This window comes from Bos taurus, chromosome 3 (assembly GCF_002263795.3).
Source record: "Bos taurus isolate L1 Dominette 01449 registration number 42190680 breed Hereford chromosome 3, ARS-UCD2.0, whole genome shotgun sequence".
Taxonomy (NCBI): Eukaryota; Metazoa; Chordata; class Mammalia; order Artiodactyla; family Bovidae; genus Bos; species Bos taurus.
This window is the reverse complement of record NC_037330.1, coordinates 31297442-31315797: the sequence shown is the minus strand read 5'-3', so window position 1 is coordinate 31315797 and position 18356 is coordinate 31297442. Positions and strand designations below refer to the sequence as shown.

The window sequence follows — 18356 nt, the reverse complement described above, 5'->3', positions numbered from 1 at the left end:
GCAGAACACTGGCCCTCGGCATTGCATGACCACTTGGGGTTCAAACACCAGCAAAGAGTAAGCAAAGACAGGCTTTCTGGAATGATCCAACAAGCTTACAAGTAGCCAATGAATGTGCTCAGGACAGAGAGCAGCCAGATGAGAGGAACAGTTTCCAGGATAGGGTGGGTAAGACCTCCAATAAGAGCAAGAAGACCCTCCACAGCGTCGCAGATCATCCCAGCGAGGGGGGACCACACATCAGGTGATTGCTGCCCTGCTCCCTCCCTGGGGCCAGGGCTGGGGGAGATACAAATCTTGGGTCCACCCTAGAGAAAGTACAGGTGGGTCTGGAAGGGACTGAGGACATTATCAGACCAAGCACATGGAAAAGAAGCCCCATTCTCATTGACTCACCCATTTAAGAGTTTTGCCAAATACCTGTTGTTTAGAGTCAAGCAGCGAGCCGGGCGATGGTTCTCACCGCCAACTCCGGTCAAAATCAAGCAGCCCGATCCACCTGACACTGGTCAGGGTGGACAGGAAGAAAAAGCCTGCTTTCCCATCACTTAACGGAGGTTAAGCAAGACATGACTAAAGGCTTCATTTTTGCTTGTGAGTTTTTCCTCCCTAAGGCTAGACATCTTGCTGCTTGAGGAAGGGAAGGGTGAGGAGCTTGCAGGGCCCGAAGTCGGGGCCGGGGAGGGGAGGGTAGTCTGGGTCTTCCTACGCAGGAGTCCTCACTCTCTGGCAGTCCTCTTGCTCTGCCCCTCCCTCACCTCCCAAAAGAAAATGTGAGGCCATGACTGTCCACCCCCTGACGCTAGACTTGACCTTGATCTACACAGCGAAGGCTAAAGGAAATCACTGGTCTCCCCAGTGACAGTAAATAGATTTTGCAGTGAAAGCAGCCATTAATTTCCCAGGCAGAACTTAAACTGGCCAGAAGAAAATGTTTTATATATTCATAAATTCCCTCTGTGCCTAGTGAGGTGCCTGTAGTCCTCACCACGCTGACACTTTCTTAAATAGAGATAGGACTAGAATAGATTATGACACCCTGAGGCCATTAAAAAGAAAAGCTCTGAAGGGCTGATTTCCACCTACAGGCCCTGATGTTAAGGGAACAAGTAGAGTGGGAAATGAAAAGAGAAAGGGCCCTGGAGACAACCAGCCTGGTATTTGAAAAGCGGCGCTGCCCCTCAGCAGCTATGTGACTACAGATATTTACTTAACCTCTCTGAGCCTCGCCTGCTGCATCTTCAAAGTTGTGTGGAATTTTTCCTACCTTGCAAGGCTGTTGTGAAGACTTAAAGAGATAACATATGCAAAGTGCTCAGCACACTGCTGACACATAGTAGACACGCATATGCTGTTATGCTAATAATAAAAAGTAACAGGCAGGTGGCCGTTCAAGTTTCCATTGATCTCTGAAATGGCCCCATTTTAACTCCGACACTCATCCGTCTGCCCTGTTTTCTCCCCATGGCAGTCCTGAGGCATCACTGGTGTCATGAGTCCCATCAAGGGGCACTTAAGGGTTTTGGACAGTCAGAATGTAGCCATGGAGGTCCTGGCCATGGAAAAGTCCCCTTCAGGAAAGCGAAGGGATGGCCAGGTTAGCAGAGAAACAGCAAATGTGCCTCCTTCTCCTAACACAGGGCCAGCTCTCCAGCCCATCTTATCCCTAAATATCCCACGAGGCCAGGAAGCCACATCTACTCCCTGAGTCAAGAAAGACAAGGTCAAATGACCAGACATCCTTGCCCACTTTGGGTGGGAGCAGTTAGTGGGAGCCTGCATGTGTGTTGAAGAGGAAGGAAAGGGCAAGGTGGCCTCTGCCCGATGAATGGAATGCCCCCTGTCAAATGTGGCCTTCACAAATGGACAGCAACACCCCTCGCTCTCCCCCTTGCTCCTCCCTTCTGTGTGGCAGAATGACAAATGTAATCATTTTAAAAGGTCCTGTCACCTGCTCAGTCATTCCCAATAAGCACTATGGAAAAACCGATACCAGCGCCACAGGGTTTCAGCCAGGGGAAAAAAAAAAAAATCGAATCACCAGGACGCCACCAACTGAATTGTCAAACACCAAATAAAAAGCTTCATGAATTCTCCATCAGCAATATAACGCTTCCTGGCCTAAGCAAATACAGCCCCAGTGTATGAATTGTGAAGGGATTTTGCTTGAGCCTCAATGACTTCCCACAGCTGAAGCAGCAGCCCCTAAGAAATACACATCTCCATGAAGCTGCCTTCATGGAGTGAAGACTGTAATCTGCTTCCTGAGTGAGCCCCCCCCCCCCAATCCTCTGATGGAAAGCTTCATATCCCAGCACCATAAATATATTTCGGTGATCTCAGCTGGAGAGGGGACCCTGGGGAGATGGAAGAGACAGAGTCACCCGTGACCTCACTGAGCACCTTTCCCTCCCACTGATGATATTGTTGTTACTGTGTCTGACCACATGATCCATCAGACCATCTCACCATCACCCAGGTAGGCTGAAGGATCATTCATTCTCACAGAGTCAGACTAAGAAAGCAAAACTACTGCTTCTTCAGTGAGAAAAAAAAAAAAAAAATCAGGTGCCCCACTTTGCAGAAAACCCAAGTTCAGAGTCACTTAGAGAAAGTCTACTCAGAGCTCCTGAGCCCTTGAGCATTTGTGGCAGCAAAAAAGAAAAATAAGGCAGAAGAGAAAACAGCCTGCAAATATACTACAAAGGAGAAATGCAGGGAGGCTCCAAAAAGAGAGTTCTAGGGTCTCCTGTTAATGGAAATCTGTACCCTCTTGACCACTCTCATTGAACTTCTTATAGCATTCTTCCTTCCTGCTGCCCTCTTTTCCTCTTCAAGGCAGCCCTTGCAAGCTCAGGTGCATATAAGAATGCAGCAGTCTCCACTCACTCCTCCCCCACCACACACACATACACAGAATGCATGGCTGAAAAAAGACATGGTGACAATTTTCTGTGTTTTGTAAAATATATACCCTACTCCTAAAAGAAAACTCAATTCAGAGCATTCATCAGCCCCAAACAAATCATTTTGGTGCCTTCCACTTCTGATTAGCAACTTCCCTTGCTCCTACAACTTGGGGAAGTGACTCCAACCTTCTGTGTCCAGCTCTGATACCATCCACAGTGTCCCCGTCAATCCAACCTCCGCCCTTCTCCAGGACAACAGCTCCGACTTACCCCAGTGTTGTCATGGTGACGATGGTGTACCAAAACGAGGCGGGGATGCTTGTGAACTTGCTGGCGGAGGAGCCCTTCTCGGCGTAAAACATCACAGTGGCAAAGATGATGATGGCCATGGTGAGGGAGAAGAGGAGGAAGCCGAGCTCCGAGGCACAGCTCTTCAGGGTGTAGCCCAGGATCCGCAAGCCCTGGGAGTGGCGCGAGAACTTGAAGATCCTGAAGACGCGGAAGACCCGGAGCGTGACGAAGGCGCCTGACACGTCCTCGTTGTTGGTCATGACGAGGCCGATGTAATAGGGCATGATGGCCACCACGTCGATGATACTCATCACGCTGCGGATGAAGCGGTAGCGGCTGGGCGCCGCGAAAAGCCGGAGGAGGTACTCCACCGTGAAGATCATGACGCAGGCTGTGTCCAGGCAAAAGAAGGCCACGGAGTAGCGCTCGCCGCACGGCAGCTCCTTGCTCCCGGGCACCGTGCCGCACGGCACCGTCTCCACCACGTTGGTGATGACCGAGACGGCGATGAAGAAGCCAGTCACGTAGTAGAAGACCAAGGCCAGTGTGCTGGTGTGCGGGTTCTCGAAGGCCCGCCACATGGTCTGGCGGAAGCTGAGCGAGGGCATGGACTCCTGGTTGTTCTCCGAGTCGTTGTCGTCCATGAGCCGCTCGGCGTTCTCCCTCTTACGGTCCTTGTACTCCTCGTAGCAGCAGTCACCGATGATCTCGGGCAGAATGCCGTAGAAAGCCAGCTCGTCGTCGTAGGCGGAGATGCACTCGTAGCGCGGGTAGTGCAGTTTGCCAGTGCGGTAGAAGTTGAGGACGCAGCGGAACACTTCTGGGTCTCGGTCGAAGAAGTACTCCTTGGTGTCCTCGTTGAAGAAGAACTCCTTCTCCGTGCTGCCCAGCAGTGTGTCTGGGTAGCGCTCCAGCGTGGTCCGCCACGTCTGGAACCTCCGCCCGCTCACATTGAGGACAATCAGTTCATCCTGCCGCTTGTTCTTGTCGGCCGGGGCTAGGGGCATGGGGCAGTTGGCCACTGGCATCCACCCGATGGCCGCAGCCCGCGCGAAGGGCAGCCAGGCTGCGACTCCGGCCGCCATGGTGACTCCAGCTCCTGGGCGGCCACTGCTCTGCCACGCGGCACACCAGCTTGGAAGTTAGTTCAGCAACCCCTGGAGACAGAAGGAGAAAGCAGAGAACCCGTGAGTCCCCTGTCTGCCCCTGGAGGGTAGATGGGATACAGGGAAGGGTCATCAGGAAGTGAAACAGCAAACGTCTGGAAGGGAAATGAATGGAACTGAAGTCCCCACCAAAGAGAGGAGACTTGATTCACACCCGGTCTTGCAGCAATGTGGGATCACCAGATGTTGTTGACTGCCTGACAAATTGTCAAGTTCCAAGAGGGCTCAGGAGCACTTGGAGGGAAAACCTCTTTAGCAGAAAGATCTGAGAAGATGTGGGTAATAATCAGCTCCAAAAGGTTATGGTGTTATTACGAATTTAAATTGGGAGAGGGTAAACGAGTTCTCATTAAATGAATTTAAAAGTGGGATAAACATGCTAATTTTTATTTCTCTCTTCACCCACAAGGGCAATCAGGAATGGGGCATGGAGGGGGGAGATCAGGGAAACACATTCTTTCCACTCCTCACTGGTGAGGAGGCTGGGGCTGCCTAGGACTCTGGAAAATTCTCTGAGATGCCAGAACTTGGTGGAGTTCTGTCCCCAAGTTCCATGGCGAAGGCTGACCCTGGTGGCGTGCTACCCTCTGGGACATTCAGCTGGGACATTTGGCAACCTCATGTCCAGTCACGCTCTCAGAGCCATAATAGAAAGATGTGGGAGAGGCTGGGAGGCTAGGGTTCCTCCCCCACCTTGTAAAGGACTCTTGGATTCTTGGTTCACCTGCCTTCCAAGCATTGTCCTTCTTCCTCCCAGAGGAAGCTGATCCACACTTACTGCCATCTCCAGACTCCTCGCCTCCCGTCTCCATCTGCCCACCATCCCTAACTCCCTCAGGTTATATAACAATACCCTTTCCCATGCCAGCCTCTTTCACCTGGCCCCACTCCACCCTCAGAGGTTCTTCCAGAGCTGGGGCACCTCGGCCCTTCACTCACCGCTCTCTGAACCGGGCTGTGTACACACTTCCCCATCACCTGCATGGATGGAGGGAACAGTGGCATGGAGAATTATATTTGGCTTTGGGAAACAGATTTACCTTCTCGAGTCTGGCTTTTTAAAGACGGTAGTGAAATGAGTCTGCAATCCCCAAATGTATACCATCTGTGGGGAGACACGTGGTGACACAGAAACACACGGAACAGCAACAGGGAATTGTTTGGGGTTGACACGCTCATTTTCCCAGATCCTAAACTGATCTCACAGAGCCAATCCTGACTCAGAATTCTTTGGACCCTCTGGAATTCAGCTGGTTTAAATAAATGAGGCAGAAGCTGAGTCTCGTAGGGAGATTTGATCTCATCTTTCCTTGTAACCCTGTTTGCTTCTCCTGACTCCCAACTCTGCCAAGTTTTCCAGATTTCTCCCTCCTCTCATTCCTGAGCCACCCCTGGACTCTGCCACCTGGAGATCTCTGAAACTGGACAGGTGGAAGCTGGGTCTACCACCTTGCAAAAAGCTGGTCTTCACCTTTTGCTCACAGCATCCTTAACCCCCAGCCTGTCACCTTGGCCATCTTCCTTACTACTGCACCCAAAGATGCAAATAATTGCCAAATAATGAGACAGCAGGTCTCTGCCCGCATAAGGCCTCGCTTCCCTGAGTCCTCTTTCCCATTTGTCTGTTTGTCTCTCATTCCTCCAACCCCCATTTCTCCTGTTCCAAGTAAATCCATCCTGCTCAGGTTAATTTCCCTAAAGCAAGATCTTCCCATTGCCTACCAAATCAAGTCTGAACTCTTTGGACTGGCATTCTGGCATTTTCACAAATGGATCCTGGTTTATCATTCCAGCCCCATGTCCAGGCACCTATCCTAGATCCTAGATGGGCTCATGCATAGTCCTTGGGGGTCTGTCTGTGGGCACTCTTCCTTCTGTTGGGACTATGCTTCCCCTTCACCCAGCTCTCCTATTAGAATCTCCCCTGTGCCTTGCTCTCTCTCTGATGCGTCTTCCTCTCCCCACGCTGAAAGTCTCTCCTCCTTTGGGCTCTTGGCACTCTGTTTGCTCCTCTTCCCTAGCACCTATCATCCTCTCGCCTGGGTTACAGACACTCTCCACGAGTCTTATCATCATGGCCAACAGTAATTGAGTGCTGACTTTATGCCAGGCACTGCACTGTCTCCAATGGATCAGCTCATGTAATCCTCCCAGCAACCCTAGGAAAAAGAGGTCTGAAATTCAGCAGTCGGCCAGCTGGAAGGGGGAAGGACAGGGACTACAGCCCTGGACAGGCAGTCTGACCCCACACCACATGCCCTGAGATCCTGCTTCTCAAGGTCTTCCTGTAAGAAGAATATTACGTGATGTTTACTGAGGGCTGACTGCCAGCCAGCACAGTGTCACATGCTTACATGGCATGGACCACTTCAATCCACCCTAGCAACACCCACAGGGGGCAGACGCCACCATTGTCCGCATTTTGCAGATGAGGAAAATGAAGCATGAGGAGGTATAACTGGCTGAAGGATGTAATGATTAGGCAGGGAGATTTAAACCTGGGCCGTCTCAATGTGGAGTTCGAGGGGATAGCCAGGCCTCTTCCCTGCTTTCCCCATCCCACACGAAGCTCCTTAAGGGTAAAGGCCATGATGCTTCTATCTTTACATGACAAGTCAGGAGGTAACATAGTAGGTGCCCAACCTACCGATGATCCCCAAAGGTGGGCACAATAAAGGACAGGTGGGAATCCAGATTATATAGATGCCAATTGTAATCCATCGATTTTATTCCACACCATCAGGGCTTTTAAGGCTGGGCATTCTCTCTCCACTCAGTAAACTCTGAAGACAGATCTAAATAAAATGAACCCAATTTAAGTGCCTCTGACTCACTGTAGCTCTGTGTTTTCCCAAGGAGCCGACCTCTACCTCAGTTTCCCCTCTGCGTGCTAAGGAGCATGTTCACAGGACTTTCTGCTTCCTCAGAAAGGGAGGTTGATTCAGGTGCCACAGAAGACATCGGGAATGACAGTGACATTCCCTCTAAATGTCACCAGTCAGAGAATAGAAAAACAGCGCGGGCCTGATGAGCTCTTGATTACGGGAACTGAGGAAAGAACAGGGGGATCATTTACCCACGGCAATGAGTAATCCACATACCGCTGACAGAAGACTGGGGAACACATCCCATGTATTTTATATCTTTCTTCAAGAAATGTACCCTTTTAACTCCCTGTATTTCCTTTAGGCTACTAGGAGAATCTGTAGTCCCTAAGCACACACTTAGCCAGGTTTTCTGAGGAGCAAGAGAAGTTTGGGAAGAAAGCCTGCAGTTTAAAGACTGGTCACAAGATAATTCCAATTCAGATTTAGCTAACATTTATTGATCACTGACTATGCAGTGGGCACTGATTTAAGCACTTTTTGCAGCAACAGTTAATTAATCCCACAAAAATCCTATGACATGGGCATTTATGCTGACAAGCTTCAGGAAAGGAGCTGAGACTCCTTCAAAGTGACTATGTTCTGTGTATATAGGAGGTGACGATTTTCCAATAGGCTACTGATCAGTTGGTGCTAGTAGTAAAGAACCGGCCTGCTGGTGCAGGAGACATGAGAGACACTGGTTCGATCCCTGAGTGGGGAAGAGCCCCTGGAGGAGGAAATGGCAACCCACTCCAGTATTCCTGCCTGGAGAATCCCATGGACAGAGGAGCCTGGCAGGCTGCAATCCATAGGGTTGCAAAGAGACACAACTGAAGTGACATAGCATGGCAGCATGGCATGGCAGCTCACTGCCAAATGACTTCCTTAACCTAGGTGTAACCAAATACCGAAGGTCCTTTGGGAGAGAGCAGGATGCAGGCTCTGCCCACCCTGTCCCCAGGCAGCAGAAAGCATGGGGTCTGGAAGGCCCAGCACTCCTGTTCTAATTCTCACCTGAACTTGTGAAAGCAAGCCATCATTATCCTCTGGGCCTCACAAGCCTCGTCTGTCAAACGAGATAACTGGACAAGAAAGTGACAAGGAGATCTCTAGCACAAACAATCCTTGATTCTACTGGATCCAGGACATCAAGCCTGTAGCTCAGGTCTCACCAAGAGCTCTTCCTCATGGTGTCCCCTGCAAAGCAAGCAGTAGAGCCTCTGGGTTTGTTGCTGAGGGGACAGAGTTAATCTGAGCCTCCTTTTAACAGAGGCACTTCTGGGAATTTCTGATGAGGCTGGTGCCCAGAAAGGGCCACACAACCTGCATTGCTTAGAACTCAAGGCAATCAAAGGCCCAGTTCATTCATAGAACCCCTGGCTACACCCCTGGAGGGAAAAGGGGCCTGGGCTCCAGACCCTGGGCCCTGGACCTCTGACTCTTAACATCCTTGCTTTATCCCAGGATGGAGCTAAGAAAGGTAGGAACTTGGGGGATTCCTGTGGCAAAGAGTAAGAGACCACAGAACCAGCAGGTACCCCTCTAATACTCTGCTTGGGCCAGGTATGCAGTTGTATACCCTGAGAGAGTGGAGCCCTCCCACTTCCATTCTGCCAGTGCTGTTTCACCCTGACTCCCAAGCCTCACTCCCTGGTACCTGCTGCTGCCAAGCTGAATCCCATCACTTTACCCTCCCCTCCTCATACCGATCTCCTCTTCTCCAAAGTCTCTGGGTATTTTACAAACTACTCTCAGATGAATAATTGAGAACTGGGGAAGGAAGAACAGTCCCTCTCTATCTATCATAAAAGCCTCTGGTCCCACAGTCAAACTTTTATCCCATGTATTAAACCAGGACAATCTTCCCAAAGAAGGCCAGGCTGTCTCCGAAGCTTCAAGCCCTGTCCCCTTGGTAAAAGGTACCAAAATGGGAGGAATCACCCTATTGTTACTTCTGTGTGTGAGAGAGAGAGTTTGTTTGGAAGTGGAGGAAAAGTGTCCCATGCCTGTGGCCATGCCAGCCATCCCCTCCATACAACCCTGCAGGCTTTACCCAGCTCAAGCAGGGCTTCTCCAAGACTCTCACCACAACACTCGCCCCCTGACAGGCACCAACGCCTCCTGGAGACGACCTGGGTATGAATTCTTGCAACAGGCACCACAGTGCGGCCCCATTTCCAGCCAATAGCACTGCACAGGCCTCAAATGCCAAGGTTTTACTAGGACGTGGACGCCTTACAAATGAAAAATCTGAAGCTATTTTTGTTTTTGGCAGAAGAGTTTGACAGTGGGAAAGATGGGGGTGGGGGGAGGATGAGGAAGAGACATTTGAAACAGGTGAGTGCTGAAATGACACAGGCGGGGAAGAAAAAAATCCTAGAAAAGGGAAACGTTCCCCCTGCTGTAAACATGCAGCCCTGTTAGCCAGCTTCTGTGGCAGAGATAGGGGGCCCAACGTGGGCAAAGTGAGCAGACCACCTGTCCTGGGGACTGACACTTAACCCAAGCACAGGCACAAGGCAATGAAAACAGCATGTCACCAAGGTCTACCCTTCAGTGACCTCGACAGACTACTGGGTATGGAGAATCTCTTGAAACTTTTACTTTCCATCATTTTTCACTCAGCCCAGAATGGAGCCAGTCTGGGAGCCGAGGGTCCTGACAACCTAGAGGGCATTCTCCTGTGCCCCCAGGGTTTGGGTAAGCAGCCGTGAAATTGGTAGGGTGCCGAGATAGGGATCCTTGGGATGCAGGCCTGGGACACACACAGAGATCCTCTTCTCCCGCAGTGCCTCTCCTAGGCTGGCCAGGGCACTTTTCTGAACTCTTGATTTTTTTCTCCAGCCTCTTCAACAGTGAAAGGGAGCAAGCCGCTAATCGTACTTCCTCTGGGGGTCCCTTGTGTACTTGCATTTTGTTGCTTTCCAGTAGAGACAGGGGAAAATAAACACGTCTATTCCAGCCCCTGTGCCAACATGTCCACATGCTTTGCGTTCAATTCCTGCTGGCCCAGGCCCCCTTTCTACAGACATTAAATATCCGGGTTCCCTTGAAGTGATGGTAAATAAGGCATAAATTTAACCATCTCTGTTACATTCATGCAAAATACCATCACGAACCACATAGAACCAGGTCTTGAAAAGATTGCCTAGTACCTAGGATCGGGAGAAAGTTCAGGCGCCCTCTCCCAAGAAATATAACCGAGCCTTCTCTTCGCTATAAGATTCCAGGTTCAGAACCTCTGCCTGTTGCTGACATATCACCGCTGCCCGGGATAAAAGCAGAACATCTTGGACTCGATTCAAATGTCAACACTAAGCAAGTGCAGGAATTTAGTTGATTCTAGGTAACTTCTCTGCCCAGTCCCTTCCGCACCTCATTCCTAGTGTAAACATCTCGCAAAGTGAGTCTTTCCAACGGCCTCCCCCCCGGCCACTCTGGCGCCTGGTGTTGCTCAGAGACCCTTCCCAGAGCTCGCCGAGGGCAAGCGGCGTCGGGCAGGACCAGATGTGCGGGCCTCCAGGCTATGGGAGGCACACCGCCCGATCGCCCGGCTGAAGAACTTTGTAAAGCGCCCCAAACTGCTCCCCGCTTCCACCCTCAGCCATTTCTCTCCTTCTCCCCTCAGAAGGAGCGAGGGACCGAGCGAGCCGCCGCCACCTGCCGCCGGATCCCGGGGCGCTGCCTCTGGCACCCCGGAGGGAAGGCAGGCCAATGGAAGGAGGGCAGAGGTTCACACCCCCACCTCCAAACCTCACAGCGCCTAGCTGCCCGGAGGTGGCTCCGCAGCCCGCGGGAACCGACGCCTCCGGGCCGGCTGCCTTGCTCCCCCACGGCGCCAGCCCCACCCCCAATCCTTCCGGCGCCCCAGCGCCCACCCACCCGGGTGCGGGAGTGGGAGGGTGCCGCGTGGGCAGCCGGAGCAACAGGCGTGGGAGCAGCGCTGAGCGCGCTTCCTGGCTCCAAAAGGCTCGGTCGCGTCCCTCTTACCTTCAGCGAAGCAAGCCCCGGGCCCCGCACCCCGCGCCCCGCGCGCGCTAGGAAGCTGCCGCCGGGAGCCGGGGGCCGCGGAGGCGCAGAGCACCCAGCAGCGCGGGGAAGCGCCCAGCGGCCGCCGCTCGCACCGCTCCTCCTCGCGAGCCAAGTCTCTCCTTCCCTTCTTCGCTCCGTCCGTTCGTGCGTCCGTCTGTCCGTGGGGCCCTCCCTCCCCAGTCGCCGCCGCCGCGGCCGCCGTCGCTCCAGCCCCGGCTCGGCAGCGCGTCCCCTCCCCGCCTCGCCGCTCCGCTCGCGGGCTCGCGGGCTCGCGGGCTCCCTCGCTCGCGCCCTGCCCCCGCCGCTGCCGGCGCCGCGCGGAGCGGAGCCCGGCGGGCCACCGGCTGCCTGGCGAGGTCCCTCTCCCGAAGGGGGAGGCGATGGGGGCGCGGCGCGGGCGGGGCGGAGAGGAGAGTCCGGGGGAGGCGGCGAGGCTGCGCCCTTGCCTCCCGACAGATCCCCGGCGACCGAGCGGCTCCAGGCCGGGCCCGAGAGCGCGGAGGGAGAGACGAGGAGGACCCGGAGGCTCGCCGCGGGAGGGTGCCCAGGGCGAGGGCGTGCTAGGGGGAGTGACTCCCCGCGCGAGGGTGTGTGTGTGTGCTGTGTGTGTGTGTATGTGTGTGTAGAGGGGCGCGCGCGTGAGCCAGGGTGGGGGGCAGGGAGACAAGGCAGAGCCTGGTGCGTCTCCCCGGGCCAGTGGAGGAATCCTAGGATGTGTCTGGAGGTGGCGGAGTGTGCCGACGCGGGTGTGGGCGCGTGTGCCAGCGAGGGTGGGCACGGGGGTGAGCGTGGCAAGGTGAGCTCGGCCTGGGCGTGGAGGCGGAGCGGGGAGTAGGCGTGAGTGTGAGCTCGGAGGCGTGTGTGCTGGGGACTCGGGGAGAGGTGACAGGGAGCGTCAGTGTGTGCGCGCGTGGGGTGTGTGTGGACCCAGCTGGGTGTCTGTTTCTCGCCGACTGTCCACGCGGCATCAGCACTTGCCTGCGGCCGAGCCCTGCCACCTGGGGAGGTGGAGCCCGTCACCGCGCAAGCTTCGTAGCTCGCCGCGGCCGTGAGCTTGATGTGCCGGGGCTGGAGAGGTCCCGGGGGGACACACAATGCCCTTGCCCCACGTAAGAGCCGCTCTTCTTCCGGAGCGCAAGGGGCACGACCCGAAGGTAGGGATTCGCCCTCCTATCCTTCCACGTGGACTCAGTACCTAGACCCCAAAGTCCGGACTTGGGAGCGTGAACTCTCAACCCGAGTCCGCCCGGTCCCTCGATCCCTCTCCGGAGCCCAAGGATCCCAACTGCCCGGTGGCTCGGCCCAGGATGGGGAGCGTGCAGTCGGCAAGTGCCCAAGAGGTCGGGCGGATGGAGCCCCAGAGCATCCCAAGAGAGTGGTATATGGCCCAGACTCCCACACTCTCGGCCTGCGTTCGCAGAGGGTTCAGTACGCTCGAACGGTGTCAACCCAAGCGGCTCCAGCTGTCCCCGCGTCCAGAATTCCGAGATCTCGGCCTGGATGCCCGGAATCGCCTGGCGCTCCGGAGGCGAGGCAGCTCCGTGCCTCAGCAGGGACCGAAACGTAGAGCTTGAGCGACCACAGTTTTGGGTGTGAAACAGAGACCGAGGGAAAAGCAGAGTGCGGTGAAGGGGCGGGCGTGCTTGAAGGGGGCTGGGAAAGAACCTCTCTGAGTCCGAACGAGGCTTCTGGCTTTTATGAGAACCCTTAGCCCTGTTCTAGATTAAGAGGTGGGGTGAGTCATGGTGGCCTGAGCCCCAGCGGGCTCCTGGCTGGCTCGGAAGCCCTCATTCACGCATTCGTTCCACTCCCCGCAAAGCCCCCTTCAGCTTGTCTGTCTGAAAGGTGTACAGTTGGCCCTTGAAGAGCTGGGCGTAGGCTCTATTAGCATTTGCCAGGAGCCCCAGGAGCGGTGTGGGATTTGCATAGTGATTTGCATACAGTAATAATGATTAACAACAGTGCCACTCCCTGGCAGACGGGGGGAAGAATTCGGGGAAGGCCCTGGCTCTACTCCCACCTCCCTCCTCCCATCCCTGGATAAGAGCTAATTTTCTCACAACTGCTGTGACCCCTGAGAGTTCTCAAACTCTGGGTGAGCAGGTCTGGGGAGGGGCAGTTTCCTTCAGCCTTGTCCAATTTGGGAGAGTTTAAACTCAGTGCTTTTTTTCTTAGGGCTTCCCAGGTGGCGCTAGTGGTAAAGACCCCTCCTGCCAATGTGAGAGACGTAAGAGATTGGGGTTTAATTCCTGGGTCAGAAAGATCCCCGGTATTCAGTCCTGGAGAATCCCATAGACAGAGGAGCCTGGTAGGCTACAGTCCAGGGTTGGGAAGAGTCGGACAGGATTGAAGCAACTTAGCACAAACACATTTTATTTCTGCCCGGGTTTGAACTCTTGTGCATTCCCATCTTTGTTTTGCATCTTGCAGGTAGCTTAGGGGCTGGGTCTGCCCCAAAGCTTGGAGGTTTCCAAGAACAGTTAGCTGGGAGCATCTTCCTCCTCCAGAGAGATATACTTGTGGGACAACTGTGCTCTCCTGTGCCTGGTCAGCCTTGTTTGAAGACAGGACATTGATTCAGGACACCCCCCGCCCCCTGCCCCACCTTGCCCTGCAACACACACACACCTCTGGATCCATTCCTCCTGGGTTCACATCTCATCATTTAAGGGAAGTAGCTGTAGACTGTATTCTCCTTTCTGTTGAGAAGATCTAGAGGAAAATATAAAAGACAGATTTCTAGTCTAGGCCAGTGTGGTTGTTACTTACCAGCTCTTCTCACAACCAGGTGACCTGGAAAATGAGAGAGAGAGAGAGAAAGAGCAAGTGATGGGCAGAAGGGAGGCCCCTTGACTCCGGCAGCTGAAGGAGCCATTGCCTGGAGATGCTTCCCTTGCCTGGGCTCCATGCCCTCCATTGCATCTTTCCAGCACTGCCTGGTCTCGCCCTTCCCCTCTCTCCCTCTGGCCTGGCCAGGATACTCACTTGCATTTCCCCCATGACACGGCCGCTTTTCCTTTAACTCTCAGCTTCTATTTAAAAAGCTAATTTGGGAGCTTGTCGATGCTCCCAATTCAGATATTCTAAATAGGAACTGAAAGTTAGGAGCTGCCAGGGCACTAGAATTCCTTCCTTTGCCACCAGCACAGCTAAGGCATTTGTTCAGTCAATCAGCTGGCCATGGCTGTGTGTGTGTGTGTGTGTGAGAGAGAGAGAGAGAGAGAGAGAGAGAGAGAGAAAGAGAGCGCACGCACATATGAGTTCAGGGCGTATTTCCAGCTATCTTTTCTGTTTAAAGATGGTGCTCCTATGGACGACTGTGATCTGTGTGTCCTTTCCAAGTTGTGCACACATGAGGATTCTTCTTTAGTCCCTTCACTCTGGCTGCTATTTGCAGAGCTTGTCACTGTGTGGACTGTGGGGGTAAGAGGCTGCCCCACCAAGTCTGCAGCCTCCAAGTTTGCTGACTTGCTGGAGCTGGTGTCTGCTTGGGGATTTCCCAGGGCTGCTCTGCTCAGGTTTGCTCTTAGAAACTGTGCCGTTGAGTGTCCATAAGGGTTGCTTCTCGGAGAAGGCAATGGCACCCCACTCCAGTACTCTTGCCTGGAAAATCCCATGGATGGAGGGGCCTGGTGGGCTGCAGTCCATGGGGTCGCTAGGAGTCGGACACGACTGAGCAACTTCACTTTCACTTTTCACTTTCATGCATTGGAGAAGGAAATGGCAACCCACTCCAGTGTTCTTGCCTGGAGAATCCCAGGGACGGGGGAGCCTGTTGGGCTGCTGTCTATAGGGTCGCAGAGTCGGACACAACTGAAGCGACTTAGCAGCAGCAGCAGCAGCAAGGGTTGCTTCTACCCTCATTGCTTGCGGCTGGACTACTTCATCAATCTTCCCCTTGACAAGGCAGGAATTTGGAGGGTGGAACTGCACCTCTGAGGGTTGCTGGCTTTCTATATTCAGGGTACTGTGTATCTTGGAGGTAAATAAACAGACTTTGAAGTCAGACTGCCTGAGTTTGACCCTGCCTCCGCTGTTTACCTGCTGTGTGATCTTGGGGAAGCTCCTGAACTTCTGTGCCTTGATTTCCTCATCTCTAAAATAGTAATGTGCCCACATGCTAAGTCATTTCAGGAAATGCGGGAGATGTAAGAGACGCGGGTTTGATCCCTGGGTCAGGAAGATTCCATGGAGGAGGGCATTGGCAGTAGGGTTCTTTACCACTAGCGCCACCTGGAAAGCACAAAATAGAAATACATAGAACTATCTACCTTACAGGATCTGGGGAAGATGAACAGTTCTCACAGTTAAAGCACTTAGAAGGGCGCCCCGAACATAGAAAGGGAAATATAACTGGTGCTTATCTTTGCTGTTCAGGGAAGGACTGGTGCCCGCAGGAAGTGTGAGGAAATCTGCCTGGAGAGGAAGGTAGAGGGACAAGACATACACAAAACAGACAGACACACACCTCTGTGCATACAATGATAACAATGCCAGGCCATGGCTGGGGGTGGGTTCCGCTCACCTGGATGAAGTGGTTGTTTTTCAGCCCCAAAGAGGGAGACCTCTGATGAGGAATAAAGGAAGTGCCACAGGAATAGGGGTAAGCCAGGGGCTGGATCATGTCAGAAGCCCATGGAGCATGTCCTGGGGGAATTTTATGCTGGGGGAGTAAGTAAGGATGCTAGATGCTCACGTGGATGCAGCTTTATGAAGGCAAAGTTGCAGGGAGGGACTGCAGTAGGGGCCCCTTAGTAGGGGCCCTTCATTTTCACTGAGTCTCCTTTGGGCTTGGGAGTCCTCTGGGTCTGAACCTGCCATTGCCTCCTGTCCCTTATTCCCACAGCTGGGCATAGGAGCATTTACTCAGGGCCATCAGAATGTATTTACTCCAGTCCCTGAGCAGCTAGTCAATGTACAGAGGTTAAGTGGCTTCTTCCAGGGTCCCACAGCTGGGGATTGAGGAAGCCACTAACAGGAGTATATGTGTGCTAAGTCGCTTCAGTCATGTCTGACTCTTTGCAGCCCCATGGACTATAGCCCACCAGGCTCCTCTGTCCATGGGATTCTCCAGGCATGAATACTGGGGTGGGTTGCAATGCCCTCTTCCAGGGGATCCTGCTGCTCCAGGGATCGAACCCACGTTTTCGGTATCTCCAGCATTGGCAAGTGGGTTCTTTACCACTTGTGCCACCTGGGAAGCCCCGCTAACAGGAGGGGGAGCTCTAAATGCCCAGGCCTGGGAAGGCCATCCAAGGGGTCCAAAGCAGCACTGGAAGTCCTTGGATTGTATCAGGCTTAACATATCAGCCTTAAGTTGAGGAGCCAACATGTTCTGGACTCCTTGCAAGGTCTGTGCCATAGATATTACTGCCTGTGTCCCCTTCTTATGAGGAGGACACAGGGACTGGATGGAAAAAAAAAATACTACTCATCTGTTCAGTTTTTGCTGGTGACCATTTGAAGGAGGGTGGGTAGAGGCTGAAGGTACAGATTATAGGTGCAGGGACTGTTTCTTCTTCCCTGGTGATTCCTTCTGCTTCTGTGCTGATGTTTCCCAGGGCTCTGTCCTTTGTCTTCTCTGCTTCTTCATTTGCCCTTTTCCCTGGAGGGTTGATGGGAGTCCCTGATTTCAAGCTCATTCAGGTGCTGACTGTTCCTTCCTGAACTCTCCCTGACCACTAATTATGTACCACGGATCTCTATCCTTGTACACAGGCACTCCTCTGTGTCATCTCGCCACTCCCCTTCAATCTTCTCCAAAAGATCATTTCCTCTAAAACGCCCCGTTCAATTGTGTCATATCCTGCACTTCATTTCTGGCCTTACCTTCTTCCACTCACACATGTTTTTCTTTCCATCATAAAGCCCTGTTCTCTCCTACTTGACCAAATCACATCTTTTCACACTCTGATGCCTTTGTACATGCTGTCCTGTCTTCCAGAAATGCCATATTTCCTATTTTCTACTGTTTTCCTAGCAAACTTCCACTCAGTCCCAGACCTTCAATACCCAGCCCAAAGGTCACATAAGGCATATTGATTCATTTCAGATCCACACCTCAGGAGGAACTAACCATTCCCCACTTGGGCTCCCACAGTCCTTCCTGAATACCTCGGATATAGTTATTACCTTGGTTGTTTGCATAGCAGCCTCCTTCTCTGACTTTAAGCTGTTTAAGGAAGGACCACATCTTAGCCATCTCTAAACATGCTAGCTCAATGCTCAGCACATTACAAATGCTCAAGAACTTTGCATTAGGAATTTATTTTAACTTTCTTTCTCATAGCTCCCTTGATTTTACATAACTGAGAATATGCAATAAATTTTTCAACTGGTCAGTCTCCAGGTTCCATCTGATTGAGCTTAAGCATTGTCGTGAAGCCAGAGAGAAAGGATGAGGGTGTTCGATATTTGGCTGATCCTAGATGAAAAGAGCCCCAAAGCCCCCCTCCTCCAGCCTTTTCAGATCTACAAAGAGAACCTCAGTCAATGCTGCCTGCAGAGACCTTGCCAGCGTTCTGCTCTTGAACAAGATTGGTTTTTAGGGAAGTCTTTTCTTTCCTTTCTGGCAGAATGTCAATCACATCTCCAGAATATCACCTCCTTGGGAACAGCCAGGATGCGGTCAGTTGGAAATGTACCTGGTTGCCTGCAGCTGTGACTGTGCTCGCCATAAAACCCTGCAAGACAGCTCGTCAAAAACCCATTAGCCAAAACATAGGCTTGACACAAAGAGATGCCAAGACCAAAGCTTGTTCAACTTTAAGTATAAAATTGTGTGTAAACCACATAGGAAACCCAGGACAGTGGAAGGGAGAACATGGGCTCAAGATAAACCTGGCTTCAAATCTTGACTCTAATTTACAAGCTGTGTGGCCTTGGGCAAGCTGCTTTACTTCTCTGATCCTCAGTTACCTCACCTGTAAAATGGATTATAGTGATTATCTTGACTCAGGGTTCATGAGGTTTGAGTTAGATAATGCATATAACATGTTTCATCAATTCAGTTCAGTTCAGTTCAGTCGCTTAGTCGTGTCTGACTATTTGTGACCCCATGGACTGCAGCACGCCAGGCTTCCCTGTCCATT

General features: G+C 52.7%; 1 protein-coding gene across 2 annotated transcripts in view; it reads right to left on the bottom strand.

The window, feature by feature from the left end:
* Window positions 1–4514, bottom strand: part of KCND3 (potassium voltage-gated channel subfamily D member 3) — a 224720-nt gene extending 220206 nt beyond the window's left edge. Inside the window, exon 1 of one of the 2 annotated variants that reach the window (XM_024989618.1) lies at window positions 3180–4514. In XM_024989618.1, coding sequence (XP_024845386.1) covers window positions 3180–4285 — 1106 coding nt within the window. In that variant the 5' untranslated portion in view covers window positions 4286–4514. The remainder of the gene's footprint in view (window positions 1–3179) is intronic. The other variant, NM_001191378.1, reaches the window with a different exon arrangement.
* Between the last annotated feature and the right edge of the window lie 13842 nt (window positions 4515–18356).